The sequence below is a fragment of the Xiphophorus couchianus genome, chromosome 4 (genome assembly GCF_001444195.1).
Source record: "Xiphophorus couchianus chromosome 4, X_couchianus-1.0, whole genome shotgun sequence".
NCBI lineage: Eukaryota > Metazoa > Chordata > Actinopteri > Cyprinodontiformes > Poeciliidae > Xiphophorus > Xiphophorus couchianus.
Window position 1 is genome coordinate 24,052,488 of NC_040231.1, and position 16,541 is coordinate 24,069,028.

The following is a 16,541-nucleotide window of genomic DNA, read 5'->3' on the forward strand; positions in this document are numbered from 1 at the left end:
AAGCTACCATACTTGCTATAAAAAGATATTTTGCTGCACTGTAGCTGAACTGGAATTACCACTACCACTGAAAATAATCCATTAAAATGCGGTAGCCAGTAAGGGCCCCAGGCCGGCAGCCAGCACCGATAAAGTCCACCAACAGGTCCCGAGGAGCCGAGGGCCCAGGCCAGCTGGGTGACAGCAAGAAGAAAGCTTGGCCTTGAGGGATAGCGTCGAAGTTCACAGACAACCAGTTCATATTTCAAATCAATTTGCTTCACTCAATGGTTTGCAAATGCACTCTAAACAGGCAACATAGTCAGAGGGATGTTTGGGTTATGCATCAATGTCAGAGCAACATGGAGCCCAAAAGGGAGCCTAGGTAACTGACCAATGCAGGTGTGGGCGTCTATGCTCATACTTTTTGTGCGTCTGCATCAAAATGTAAGTTAGAACTAATGGCAGCAGGATTACGGACCCTAAAAAGTCTCTAGAAGTTTTATCTTCCTCCCATTTAGGCAGTATTTTGAAATAAATACGTGGCTCATTGATCAAGTGTTTGCCTGGGACACTTTCAGACAACGGTATGACCTGAATGGGATTCATTTTAACTGGATATGATTTGGACATGTTCGTCTTGTAAAGTGCTTTGAGATTAATTTCATTTTTAGATTTGAATTTTCCTGGAAAATTTCTCAATTTTTCAACCGTTCAGTCTTTCAAATTTGTCTCAGCTTGTCCTCTTAACTGACTAGCACATGGCTGTGCCTGAAAGTCCAGATCAAAGGTAGGTCAATATATTGAAACCATTTTTTTCTAAAAAAAAAAAAAAACGGTCAATGTACTAGCAAACCATAAAGGACAGGAAGAGGTCGCACCTGCAATCATTTGTGCTTAATGAACAATGAGTTCAAACAGATTGTCTCACAGCAATTTCTGTGAATATCCTCTTGACCAAGGATTCTCACACATCTAGAGGTTGTGGGAGACATAGAAACAATCAGTCACATTGTCACAAATTCGCCTGAAACCAGAATTCATCCAAAGTGGCATATTTATAGAACTAATGCCTGTTGATGCTTATTCAACACATACCAAGAATCGTTTAAAAAATTACTTAATAAAAAAATTTATACAATGGAGTATCAACGAGATGAAATTCTCAAAATGTAAAGATACTTTGTATGTTTCATTAAATAAAGAACATGTATATTTAAAATACCATCTACTAATTTAGAATCTTTGGATTAGCAAAAACTATTTGTTTTTCTACATAGACGTAAATAAATTGAAGGATTATGGGGTTAGCTACATTACAAGAGTCACCTGAAATGTTTCCACCACTAGTCATGTGTGGGCAAACAGTATCTTTGCTCTTCCTGGGGAAGACTGCACAATTAGCAATTAGCAAAATAATAATTCAACGCTCTACTGTACAGTCCCAAAACCTCAAACAAAAATTTAAATTCAGTTTCTAAATTACTATGCATGAAACTTCACTCTGCAATGCTCTCTGTTTTTTTAAATGTATTTTTTCCTTATTTTGTAGATTTCAGCCTAAATGTTTCACAAAACGCAGACAAAATACAGAGGTGCATTTAAAAGAATCATGGAGAATAAACTGAACTTAAAAAGTGTAAAACTGATGGTGGAGACGCTTCTCATTCCATTCCCCACCAATCAGTCTAAATTAATCAGACACGAGGGACAGATCTCAAAGAAAGCAGAGCACTTTCACCTTCAAGGTATTTTTGTCCTTATCCAGATTACACAGAAATCCCCATAAGACCTAGACAATCCTAAGCTATCCAGGGCAACCCCATACTAAAACTCTTCTCCTTCCTTCACTGCAGTTCTCTCCTTTAGCTGTTTCACTTTCACTTTTATTCACACTTCTTTTCACTTTGACTTAGGCCTTCATTTGACTTGGTAAGAACAAACCAAAGGAAAACCTTTCCCAGTGTCCAGATTCCCTGATATTGTTCCAGATCTTCCTGCCACTCCCACCAGTGCGTCACTTACACAGAGAGCCACATTCACATAAATCTGGTGCGTGTTGCTTTCAGTGCACTTCCTCCCTTAAATCCATCCAGGTAAGGTCAAAGGCCACTCAAGCAAAGGGACAAGCTAAAGAAGGCAGTGAAACCTAAGTGAAGCGACGCCTGTTCCAGTGACACGACAGTAATCTTAACCTTCAGTTGCGGTCAACCCCTCCTCATTGTGTATGTCGAGGAGAGAGGAGAACATGCAGGACAAAAGAAGAAGAAGAAAAAAAAGGGTTAACAAATCTACTGTTCTTGGAAGAAACGTCATGTAAACAAAGCAACTTCAACGCCGTACCGTCAAGCAACAGGATCAGAATACGAGACCATCCTGACTAGCTGTGACTCTGCCGTGGATCCGCGTTCTGACCACAGCTCATTTGTTTTTATCAAATATCACAAGTGGATGTTCAGTCCTCTTCAGACGGCCAGGGGGGGGTGCTTTAGATAATCAACAGACCCCCACCCGCCTACCCCTCCCAGCTAAAACAGGAGCACTGATGTCACTGTTGCAAGAGGGATTAGTGAGGGACAGGAGCTGCAGCTTGGCACACAAACCATACTTGATACACACACTCAGACAAATGCAAGTCTGAGTGTGACTGCACGCCAGCGTTGGCTCAGGAACTTTGTGCATACACAAACACGCATGACCATGAAGTTTTAAAAAAGATTCTATTTTCCAATAAAAATAATATGATTTTTTTGTGTGTGTGTGTGAAACCAAATGATCACATAGTCAAATTCAAACACAACCCAACTTTTATACAATTAATGGAGGCATTGTTGGAAAAGCTAAATAATGAAATTCAAAGGAGTTCTCTCTGGACACGTGTTTTCAGTTAGATGTTACATATTGCTGTTTTTATAAAAAAAATGCCTGTTTTAGGATTTTATAACCCTTTTTTGTTGAGCTTGTAACAAAGTAAAACAAATTTGATTTAGTTAAAAACAAACTGGTTTATATTAAAATGCTGAATATGGTGGTGGTAATATCAGTTATGATGAATCTACATTTTCCTTTCTCCTCTTTTTTCCCACCATTATTACCCTTTCTAAGCTTTTGCTTCTCAAACACTAACTGTGGTTGCCAAAAGCATTTAGAGGCCATCCAAATGGCCAAATATAAGACAGACATGTTGAGTGTGAACTAATGGCACTTCAAGTACCGTGAGGGCGACCCTTTTCAACAAATCCATACACATTGTTTAAGAGAAATAGAAAAAGAAACTGTCATAATGTGAACGGCAAGCCATATTGATAAACAAATGTCTGTTAATCTTCACTTCATGTTTATTGTTAAGTTGAGATCTCAAGATTTACAATGTTGCCTGATGTTTTATATTTATTTTGCATGTGCAATGCTTCCTCATTCAGGTTGTAATTCACACTGCATCATCCTAGTTATCACCTTCTCTGAATTCCAGATAAATCAACTTTTGACAACTGATAATTTCTACACGCCCCGGGCCTATTTCTGGAGTCCAAATTAATCGTTTCATGAGCCGTAAAACAAAAGTAAAAATCTAAATCTTACACTGCCTGTGGTTTATAATCCTTTGATTAAGATGCCGGAGACGATGCAGGACTTTCATAGGTCATAACGAGTAGCGTTACCAAGTGCATTACCAAGTGCGCCGCCTATTTTTCTCAAGTTTCTTAAACAAGTCAAATCAAAATTCAACAAAGATAGCCAAGCATAGATCCTCCGGTCACACAAATAGCACAGCTTATTAAGTAGATACCAGCCTCTCAAGTCTGAAGATGGCAATACCTGCCTGCATGATAAATTTTGAAGTTTTTCACATTTAGTTAAGTTAAAGCACAAACCGTAAAGCTGAGCAGTTATTGGAATTTTACATTACAGACCAACACTAAATCCATCCATCCACTATACCGTTTATCCTTGCAAGGTTGCAGAGAGGCCAGTGACTATCTCAACAACAAGCACACACCAGTCAAACCAAAAGACATGTTTATGGATTGGGAGGAAAAGTGTGGCATAAGTATCAAGTTGACCGAAGTCAACAGTTTGCAGAATCAATATTCCCTGCAATTAAGTGACTTGGGGTCTGTTGCTACCAGTATTGACTATAGGTTTAATTTTCAAGTCTCCTTAACCATCTAGGCCACACTTGGATTAGGTGTCAAGTGTTAGTGAACAGCAATTTCTAAGTTGTGTCACAAATTCTCAACTGAATTTAGGTCTGGACTTTGACTGGGCCATTATAAGACAATGCTAGTTGTGTGTTCTTTTAAAAAATGATTTTCTTTTTGGCACGCTTCAAAAAAACACCAGCTTTGCAAAGCGCATGACTGATGCCTGTCCTGTCAATCTCTAACCGGCGCTTTGGACCTCTGCAGTCCTCCAGAGTTCCCATGGCTACTTCTCCGATTAACACTCCCTTTGCTCAGTTCAGGCAGACGGCCAAGTCTTGGTAAGTTCACAGTTGAGCCATGCTATTTTCATATTGAGATGATGGGCTAAATGAAGTTAAAATCATGCATCATTTTCATTCCACTAAATAATTACACATCATTTTATGTTGGGCTATCACATCAACTGGCACAAAAACCTTAAAATTTGTCGTGTGAAAAAGTTCAAGGGGTGTGAAGCCAAGTAATGTAAAAAAAAAATCCACTTTAGATCTAGTGGAAGATCTTATCCCTAAGATCTTCCGCCAGTGAGTAAACCTGCTGAAGTTATTTGCTTACAGTCAGAACATCGTCACAATTGTGTGCTCACCGCTACCTTAACGTTTAATCAAATACAAATAACTATAACAAAGTCTGCTACACGAGAAATTGTCCCAAGAGCTATTGCTATAAACAATAATATTGTTCTTTCAAGACCATTTTAAAGTAATATAATGGTGAGAACACATTCTCAGAGATCAATAACTTTAAATTCTAATGAACGTTGAACACTGGAACTGGAAGACATTTTAAATATCTTCAATAAATAACAAAACAGAAACAACACAAGTCTTCACCTTGTTCTCCAAAACGAGGTGAAGACCAAGCACCACACTGAAGACGTTTGACATGTAGTTTTCCTTACAGAGGAAAGAGAAAAACTATGAATCATGCTACTGCAAATTATTGAGCTTGTTTTAATTTATCATGCAATTAATTGATTTACTGGTTGATTGCTTATTGCCTGCACACAATACAAGGTCTAAATAATTACAGATATAAAACAGCTTTTGGGGAAAAAACTCGAAACGGATGCAAAGATCCTTCAATTCATGTTTTGTTTCTTTGAATGTAATTATTTAGAAGAAAAACAACGGGACACAGCTGCGTTTGTGGAAATATAATTGCCAACAGATGTCAATAAATCTGAACAAAGGTGAGGAAAAGATGCTAAGATATATTTCATATGGCTACAAGCAGCTATACTGGTTGAACTGCATACAGTCCAAATGAGTGACCTGTGAGGAATGTAATCCGTCTGGTACAACAGGTGCTTCTCATAGTCAGGCAGGAATGCTTTGGACTTGCTCTTCAACACAGTAACGAATGCATAAAAGCAGTCTTCTATCTTCCATTGCATGTCATCATTCTTAATGGGGCATGTAGTCGTCTCTTAGTTTCCACTAAAATGTTTGCTGCTCGCCTAGATCTCCCTTCCAACAGACTTTCTCGATCATGTGTTATGCTTTGGACATGTCTTCAGGCATTTATTTATATATACATACTGTATATATGTATATAAATCATTAGACCAAACTGGAAACTGACTGAGCTAAAACCAAAAATTTTAATCAATCTTATAAATTGAGGGTAAATTCCTATGTCTCTCTGTTTTGATATTGTGGTGAAATGTGCTGGGTAACTACACTTCTGTTTACGGTCAAGAATCTCGATGCTGTTTTAGCTACGCGCTTAACTGAAGCAGGAGTCAAAACGAACAAAAGTCGGAAAAGGTGAGAAAGAAGACAAACTTGTTTGAATGAAGAGAAACTCGTCTGAACGCACTTATTGTTTAGCTACGAGGCCAAAACCTGATCTGAGGTGTGAGTGAAAACATTTGTTCTTTCTGAGATAAAATTTATGACCTTAAGAGTATAAAAAAAAAACATTGCTTTGTATGATTCTTATGAGCGTTACGTAAATGAACAGCACAAACAATGGGTTTATTGTATGCGAAGCGGATGACGTTAGAGCCAATCAGCTGCTGTCTGTTCTCAAAAACTAAGCGAGGAACCTGTTTGCTCAGAAATGCGGAATACGATCACTGTGGAATTTATTATGTGAATTCAATCTAATCAATGTGGATTTTCTTCAAATATTCAAGTGGATTTCACTCTGTTTATAATAGTATCCACATTAAAGAGAAGTAAAAGGAAGCTAATATTGGTAGCTGAGGCGCCTGCTTATCAGTTGTAAAGGTTTCTTCTGCGAGGGAACGTTTTTACAGGTGAAGTCCTAGTTCTTAAAATGTCTTTAGATTTGAAGAGAGGAAGAAAAACCCTACACTGAATGCTGCAAGGTAGTTTTAATATTTGTTTTCGCTGATCACATTGTTTTTGTAATTGTTTCAAGCCTCCACAGCACAAACAAACCCCAAATAAACAACAGACTTAATGCAATCAAACACAATGCCTGTACCTGACATGAATGTGTGTATGAAGGTTTTTTTAAGCATATTTTAGCTATTTTATTGAGAAAATAATGGCACTTTTATAAGTTCGTGGTCCATAAGACAAAGGCAATTCTATTATATTTATTCTAATATTGTTATTTATAACAGTATTAAAACTCAAGGGCAAATAATGTATTGATTTTAAAAACCCAAAACTCAATTTTTAAGCAACTTTAGTGAATATTGTCACTATATTTAGACCATACCACCAACCATCAGGTACTTGGAGGCTAGTCTAACCCTATCCCAGCAATAGAGACTTCTGGACTTACACTCACCTGTCCAGATGTGGTTTCTCCACTCTCCTTCTCTATTTTCTTGAGTCCTGACTCCTTCTCTGTTTTCTTCTGTCCTGACTCCTACACGTCCATAGGGATGGTTAAGTCATTATTGTTATTATCATCATTATTACTATTATTACATATTATTGCTATTATCATCAAGTGGCCATAATGCGACGTGAAGGAGCTAGGGTCGCCACCTTTCAGAAATGAAAATAACAGAAGCTCACTACAGCTCCTCAAGGCCATGACCACCTCGGCCTGAGTTGCCCGCCTCTTATGGGGTGGGGTGGCCTCAGCAGGGGTCTGCTTTTTTTAAAGCTCTTCTTGTAAAAGAGTGATCAAGAAAGCAATCATTCGCTACTCCGGTAAGAGTAGTACAACTTCAACATACAGAAGTAGAAAGTAACTGTCCAAGCAATTAAACGAGCCTAAAACACATATTTGATCAAATGGGTGCTCGAGTACTGAGCAGCTGATCCGATTTAATATTTCAAATTTATGTCATCAGACAATCAAAGATATAAAGTAATGTGGAAATTCTGGTATTTAAAGTCTAATTTTAAATAATAATACATGCAAAGAGAATTAGTTGGGAGCTAGTTCAAGGCCATATTTATACCGAGTGGGCTAGGTTTGCCACCTTCATTTTGAATTCATGGCAAAAGTAAAATTGTGAAGGCAAAAGAGTTTATTGATCTATCTAAGGGAACAGCGAGCTGTGGTTTTGTTGCCAGTGAATACTAACATTAAAAATGTATTTAGTATTTTAGTACTGGTCTGTGTCTAGAACCGTCCATGGACTGTGGGTTTGTGTCTGGTTCATTCTTGAGGGGAGCAATTTTTTTTTCTATTCAGTGAAGACGCTCACAGTGGGCAGAGTAATCAAACATTGTACTCCAGTAAAAATACAAAGTGTGTTGCATTAGAACTACTCCCACTCCCTTACTAAATAAAACAGAAACACAGAAAGCACAGTCACATTTCTAATCTAGAAACTGTATAAACATTTTAATAATTTTTTTCCCTTCATAATATTGATCTCTTTACTTTTAATCTATTAGCATGATATATTCCTTAAATTGTCACTTATATTATATGTGCCAATACCATTTATATACTAAATAAATCATTATTCAAACTCAACATCCTAAACAATTAAGCAAACCACAGTTTGCTTAATTGCGGTTTTCTGTTTCAGCGATTCAATCAGAACATTATGTTCTGTGAAAATCAGCCTCAGGAGACGACCGAGAAATTAAGACGTCACACCGAATCGATGCCTGGCTCTTCTGAGCTTTTACTATATGAGAGCCACGGCGCGCCACTGAATATATCGCCGCCATCTTTTTTGGTTTGTTTTTGTTTTAATGCCTTGTATTCATCCTCACTGACACTGTTCAGCCCATCTTCCCACTCACGTCTGTATCTTTACAAGAGTTCTCGCTTCCAAGAGGTATGGGTGGACATTTAAAAAACAAAAACAAAAAAACAAAACGCAGGTTTTTTAAGGGCAGCTCACTTCGGCTGCGTCACGTCGGTCTCTAGGCAACCGTCACAGCAGCGAAACCAAGGCCCGTGGACCGTTCGTAGGCCCCGCTACGACATATTTTGTCGGCTTTAATATTCAATGTGTTTTATTTTGGTCATTGTCTATTGAACATTTATATATACATATATATAATCAAATACGGAACAAATACCATCTGTTCTATACTGAACGCAACATTTAACTGCCAAATACAGGACGAGTCCATATTGAACAGGACGGGTGGCAACCCTACAATGAGCCCAGATCCCGTTTCACGGTGTGCAAGCACGCATGTACAAAGTGAAAAAAATACATATATGATTCTCCATTAGGAAATACTGAACAACCACGACCTTCAGTAGACGAACTAGTTAGCGAAGTAGCAACGATCTTTTAGAGCAGGAACTAACTTTATCTCGTATGGAGAGTGTAAGTTTTTATTTGTCAAACCGGGAGCATCTGGCTCGTTTATTACGTGGTCCTTTATGCCGTTAGCTGGGGACTGAAACTAACGCATTGTTACTGCCAGCAGTGATGATTAATACTTACTTTCTTGAAAATCTTTCGAATATCCATTGCTCAGAAAAATTCTCCCGAGATGCTGCACTGTTGTCAAGTCCTCACCAAGAAAAGCAGCTTATTGGTTAAAGTAGCTAGGTGACGTCATTGTCTAATTTGCATATTTGGTTTTGTGCGATTTGGATGGCAGAAAAAAAGGAATTTCTATTTTGGTAAAGGTAAAAGCAATTAAAAACACTTGAAACATGTAGAGCGGTAAATAAACTTTACTAAATAATTTAATAATATCAATTAAAAAAACGTGAATACTTTGCCTGAAATACATAAATCAGTTTTGTTTATTATCTTATTTAACCAAAAGACAGGTGGAGGTGAATCGGTGACTGAGGCTGTGCGAATCAAACACGGGGATTTATTTTAATGTAACACTCTCGATGAGAAAAATCCCCAAACATTAGGCAACATAAAATATTCTACATTTATCAGCCCCACCAAATTATTTAGGGTGGTATGAGCATATTTTAGGGAAGCTTAATCCCTCTAAAATAGGCCTAGTGACACCAGTGGCGCTGGAATATATATATATATATATATATATATATATATATATATATATTTTACCTCATTTTGAGTAAATAATCAACTTGTAACTGGAACATGGTCAAAGTAGTCTTTGACCACATTCTGAGTTCCATGTCTTTACTCCCGTGGAAAACACAAGACAAACTTTTGTGAAATGTTGTGATTGTACCCAGCAGTCGTGGCCCCTCCACCAGTACTATACCCACTCATATTCCAGATATGACACAGGAACAACTTCCTGTCCATACAATAAACCGAAAGAAATGAAAGACTTTTAGTTAGTCCAGTGACTCCAAGAACCCAAAATGTTCCATTGTGATGATTGATTATCTTACGATGATGTTGATCTGGCAATGCTTAAACACAGGACTCCCTCCCTGATTCAAACTGTCTTCTTTAGTAGCCGTACACTGTGTAACCTGTTTGGTTTTAATGCTGTGGCTGATCCTGTGAGCTCGAACAGACAGTGCTGGTGCAAAGTAAACACTTGGAGTGTCTTGTTTTGGAAGAATACCATTTCAGTAATCTCATGAATCTATCACATGCTGACCTTATAATACTAAATTCTTAACCTGGAGGGGGGAGCAGAAGCTTTGAATGAGGCAATATTTGTTAAGACCAGTTCAGGAAACAATGGGAGGGTCTGTTTTGTAAGTACATTCAACAAGTTGGTACCCAACAAGTGAACAAGGGCTTTGAGATAAAGAGACCCACTTTATCTAGACTCAGGGTGACAAAAGGCATTTATCATGTTATACTAAGACGACTTGCTCTGTCAATGGAGACAGCCTATTGAGTAGACTGGGTTCTGGGAAAGAAAATGTATTAATGCTAGTGTGAAACATTCAATTGTGAACTCTTGGACGTCTCATGTACAAACAAGCGAGATAAGCTCCTTCACATCAATCAGTGGAGTGTGGGCACTCCCAGGGCCCCATCTTGCTTCCTCTCAACTCCTTCTGCTCATGTCCCAGTGGAGATAAATGACAAGGCAAAAAAAAATTAGCCCTTTTCCGCCTCACTTATTGCCCTTGCAGACACTCTAAAGGAGCAAGCAAATGCAGAGACACTTGTCCAAATGAAGCCCATTACAATGGACATGTTTTCCAAAGCAGTACTCAAGCAATTTGCAGAGTTTATTTTTATAACATTGAATTGAAAGTTGGCCATATCCTTGTAAATTGAATCCATCATGTCTAAGAACAACAAAATAAAATGATGGTAAAAATGGTTTTACTGTAACCAGCACTATTATACAACTATCATCATATGGAGTTGTACAATATTAAGACTGTTGTTATTATGATACCACAGGACTACTGTTGAGTCCTACTTTGCAGCTGATTTAAATAAGTGCAGTGAGACGGCCAACTAAGTGTAGACATTTGCAATTTTAGAAAAATAATCAGAATTGCTCGCACCTGAGCAGCTACACATGTGGTCAGCAACACTTGAACTTCATAAACATATATTGCCTTTGAATACAGGGGACCATTTTATTCATCAAAACACTGGCAGACTACATAATGTTTATAATGTTTCTGTCTGTTTCTATCCTCTAGTTGATCCAAAATCAGGTTATAGGTTTAACAGGTTTAGAAGGAAAACCAGGCAAACCAAGAAATTCTTATCCAAAGAGACACTCTCCAGCAAATTGCGGGGGATCGATAAGCATTCTGAGGCTAGAAGGGATATATGACCTCTCCAGTGTGTTCTGGGTCTGCCCTAAAGTCCCCTCCAAATGAAACATGCCCAGTTGAAACACTGGCAGAACGTTGGTTCAGCTCTTTCTTCACAATGACAGACCGGAGCAGTGCTAATATTTCTGCAGAGGAGGCCCCAATCTCCACTTTGTCCAACAATTATCCACTGCATCCAACTATCACCCAAGAACATGACAAGAAGAGATTTCAACTACAGGGAGCAGTCTACCTTTCTGCAGTTAAGACCCCTGGTCTCAGAGTTAAAGGGGATGACTTCCATCCCAGCCACTGCACAGTTAGCTGTGCATGCTGAAAGACATGGCCTGGTGAAACCAAGGGAACCACATTATCTGCAAAAAAAAAAAAGGAAAAAGCAATTATCTGGCTTTGAGGTTCCTAAATCAGATCCCTTCTTCTACACAACTAAACCTTGAACACCACAAAACAGGATCTGAGAAAAGGAGCCGCTCTGGTGAACTCCAATCTCAACTGAGATGAGAACACCAAATACCAGGGTTTCTCCCAGTCTACTATAAGCCTGACAGGCCACCAAGCTTTATTTAAGCCTCCTCGAGATCCATGGAACACCAGTCAACAAAAGTTCACTGATCCCCTCTGCCATCTCAGGAAAGATAAAGATCTGGTGCTGTACCAACAGACCCACACTGCCCCATCTGAATTCTACATTTGACCAGATTTTTAATCAAGTATTTACAAGGGTTTAGAGATGAGAATGGAAAAATTTTAAAATAACAAAAGACAAAAATAAAGTTTGACACTCCAACAGAAATTTAGATTTTGAGAACATGAAACTATAGAACCAATAATACTTCACTTTGTAAACGTTCACATTTATTTATTTTTTTTGTGCGTCAGTGCAACACCAAAAAATAAAATGAATGAATAACTGCAATTTCTCAGTGACAGTAAATGTAGCAGGATTTTAAAACTGAATGAATGTGTAAAATAATATAGAGGATAGATTTTTCTACAAGCAGCTTGAAAAGTAATGTTCAAACCTGCTGCAAATCTGGATCACCTTTTGAACATAAAATTATTAACCTTACTTGGCACCAGGTCACATGCCAGGGTTGTGATAGCTTTTTTTTAAAGAATGTGCCACATTCTATAGAAAATCTAGACTGATGCTGATAAATAAAGACAACTTCCAGCTACTATACAACCAACCAGTTAAGCTTTATTCCTATTATTATTCCACGTATTTAACCTTTTAGAAATTGGTCCAAGTAGAACTGGAAACGCCAGCAGCGGAAGAGTACCAGGCGTTAGTGCCATAAACAACCACTGCATACTTTATACTGATGACATCGTCAATAAACAGAGGAGCACAGCTCATCATTTGATCCATTCAGCAACTGCAAAAACAAGATCTGCAAAGAAAGTCGAACATATATGTGTGCACGAAGAGAAGCTGCTCCGGTAGTGACAAAAAACTACGCACCTACAAAAGTCAGACTTTAAGAACAGCTGTAGCTTAAGTGTGAATTTATGAGTAGACCTTAAAAAAGTAAATCCAAAAAGCAAAAGTAATACAATGCAAGTATGACATCGAGACGGATCTTTAAAAAGTTGTATAAGGCGGGGAAGAAAAGAACCAATATCAGTCTGCGTCTTCTTGGGCAGCAGAAAAAGCACAGTGGATTAATTCATCACCATGCAAAGCCTTTGGCCTCGTCTGGAATAAATTACCCAACCACTCTCAAATTAGACTAAACACACACACACACACACGCCCTCACGCACGCGCGTGCACGCACGCACACGATTGGCAAGAGAAAGCATGCAGACACAGAGGGAGAGAAATCCTGACAAATGCAGTGAGACTGCCCAGGTCAAAGGATTATCATAACCTGCTATATACTCTTAAAAAGTGAGATAGATCAAATTACTCTGTTTTGGGATATTGAGTAAGCAGTATTTTAGGGTTTCCAGCTAATAAAGAATAAACTTTGAGTTCCTTGGCACCTATGGGGTCTAGGTGGGTTAAATGAACTCAGAATTATGGCTTAGATATAGCTAAACTAATTAAATACGGTAATTAGTCAAGGTTTCTAGCGTCACTGAACAATGGCTTGATCTGAAACAGATAATGTGTTATCATAAATGTTTGATCTGGATTAATTGGTGCATAACTATAAATGCATCCATACAGAACCGTTATAGGTAGAGGTCATTTTCAAAGAATATGTCACTCTCATCCAGAAAGGCTTGTACAAATATCTAATGCTTTCAGCCAAGTGCCATATCATACAATTATTGAAAAACTATTTCAAGCACTCTACACCAAACTAATGCAAGAACGATTGGGAATGATGGCACCAGGGCAGGTAAAGACCAAGTTGCTTGTCTATAATCAACAGTTTACAGAGGAGGGTTCTGTTAATGCTTAAAGTGGAAAATGTCAATTGGTCATATAATGCTGCAATTATGTCATACATACTGTTTCTTTGTAAATTATTTCCTGGCCAAAACAAGTTAAACAAAATCTAATATTTGCACTCCACACTACATTCATTCATTCACCCAATTACACACGCATTCACTGATCATGGGAAGCTACTACAACATAGCCACAGGCGTCTTCACCTGGGGCAGTCTGACAAAAGGTGAGGTAACCATGAACCGGCACCACCATGGCCCTCTGACCACCACCATTTACATTTGTTTGCTCTTCTGTTGGTCTGTATCTGTACAGACCAAAACAAAAAGACCATATCTGACTCATGTACCAAACCGTGACTTTTTCTTTTTTTTAACAACCTCATCTATTTCTATTTTATGATGGCGTTTCAAGATCATGCTGGCTGAGAAGACGATGGTCACCCTCATATATACCAACCCTACAGTTAAATACGGTAATGTCAACCTTCTTTTCTCTTTTTTCTTTCCAACAGGTGCTAAAGGTGTAGTCAGGATAAAAGGAAGATTTAGGAAGAGCATTTGGTAGTGAATGGCATGTGTCAAAAATAATAACAATAATAATTTGACATCTTCAGTAATATCAACCCACGCCTCAGCCATCTGGACCCAGTTTAACACTTGATGGCACATTGCCCTGCAATCTTTCTCACTTTTGTTCTCTTTCCATTTCTACTTCTGAAAGAAGGCAAAAAAAAAAACACCCTTTGTTCGAGTCCAGTGATCTGTGTTGCCTCAACAAACTTCAATGTGACCCATTCTTTTTTGTGTTCATGCTGAAAACCAGTGTCGTACACTGCATATCATGTGCAGGTGTGTTTTCAGGTTAAAGTTAAGGTCACGTATCATACTGAATAGAAACTTGATTTTCATTTTAAAAATAAGAATAAAAAGAGAGATATTTGGCACTAATGCAGGACACATCCGACAATAAAGTGTGTAATAAATTTGCTGTCACTCTGAGAGAACTTGTGTCACTTTAACCAAAAGTATTTTATTTAACTGCCAAGACTACAAAAATAAATCAGCTGTTAAACATCAAGCGGGAAGGCCTTACAGCTTCGATACTTGTAAACTCCACACCTTTCATTGACCCCTCTCATTTACACTAAGGGTAGCGGTAAGGCTGATTCTACATTTGTTGTTCAGGCAGGAGACCAACTTTCCTTGAGTGGGGGCAATCCGACTGGAAAAGTCAAGGCCAGATAAATGGTGTTGTGTTTGGCTGAGGTCTTTTGCTGTCTGACTGTTCGGCCCAACACACACACACGCACACACTTAAAGGGAAAAAAAAGCCCACTATCACAGGACCTTGTTCTTGAGCCTTATCATCACCAGAGCAGCACAGATGGTAACGTACCCTTGACAAAGACTCACATCACACTCCCAAACTTCTATTGAATCTTTCTCACACTGTAGGCGCCTGCACATGTCATCTCCCTGTCGCCTTCTCTCCCAGAATAAAATAAAGAACTACGTGTGCACCAAGAATCAGCACAACTCTGGTGAATTCATGTTCATAACACGCTAAATTTATGCACCTTATTGCTGATCCTGCCAGCTATGTGAATATGAATTATTATTACAACCCCAGAGATGCACTTGGGTGCTAAAAACGCCACCGATAGGAATTAACACATGAACGTGAGATACCCCCAGGTATCTCACCAGGCACTAATTGTCCTCATTACTGATAAATCTGCTGAATAGTCATTCAAATAGTTTGATGAAATTTTTTCAAATTAAAAACAGAAATAATCAAATGTACCTTTCAACGATTCTGCTAATCTGACATAGAGTTCAGACGCGTTTTCTGCCGTCACCTCGTAGTATCTCCATATAACAGCTGCGCCATCTGTTGAGCTGTCCAATAATATCGCCAAGTGCTTTTCCAGTAACATTGTGTTGCAAAAGACCTTATTACATTTATGTGGAAATGTGGCACAGCCAAACAATTCCACAACAATCAATGGCTGCTACTGATCACATTTAAGAAAGGGAATCAAAAGAGCTCAAGCAGACGGCAGCAGCATGGGGTTGTATTACTGAAACCCTGGTCGCCACGGTGTGCCGATGGACGCATGGTTTTCGTAATGAGAGCAATGGTAATGTGATTTCCTGCATGTATTATGGTGCATATGAATCTCTCTTCGTAAAAGGTGTGGGGGTGGGGGTAGAGGCAGCAAAAAAACTGAGAGGATGTTAAAAACGACACCTTACAGGACAGGGATTAACCATTTCCAGCTGGTGGAGTTGTGTATACCATTAGTCTAACTCAATCAGGGAACTAATTCAATCAAAGGCACACAGTGGGCTGTCCTGACGTAGGGGCATCTGTTACACAGACTTCTTTCTCGCTGTATCCTACGGTGACGCTTGGCCACAAAATGCGGCCTGACAGAGCCTTTTGAGAAGTCTGAAGTTCGTCAGAGGACCCCTTAATGCGCAACTAATTTCACAAAGTCACACTTTTTTGGGGTAGGCCCCAAAACAGGTGTTTTGTGTTAGAGAGATCCCTGTGGCTACAAAAGTGTAATTATTAAAAGCTAGATTTGACTTTGTCCAGGAAATATCACTGCTTATCTTCCACAGACACAATGACGGCTCTCACTCTTATAATGGCTAATTACCCAGTTTCTATTCGGTGGAATGATGCTTCCCTTCATCGCATTGCAGGCGAGCTACTTGTACTTGTAGTTCCTAGAAAAATAAAACTCGTTTCTTATTATTTAAAATAAATATTCCACTATTTTTGATGGACATGTGCAACATGAAAACAGCAACAAGAAAAGTCTAAGAACGTCTACATCTTCT

General features: G+C 38.7%; 1 protein-coding gene across 3 annotated transcripts in view; it reads right to left on the reverse strand.

The window, feature by feature from the left end:
- pde8a (phosphodiesterase 8A) overlaps positions 1-16,541 on the reverse strand; it is a 61,184-nt gene that overhangs the window by 42,063 nt on the left and 2,580 nt on the right. For 2 of the 3 annotated variants that reach the window (XM_028013965.1, XM_028013966.1), the window contains exon 2: positions 6,951-7,031. The exons of the other annotated variant lie outside the window; for it this stretch is intronic. In XM_028013965.1, coding sequence (XP_027869766.1) covers positions 6,951-7,031 — 81 coding nt within the window. The remainder of the gene's footprint in view (positions 1-6,950; positions 7,032-16,541) is intronic. 3 annotated transcript variants of the gene reach the window in all.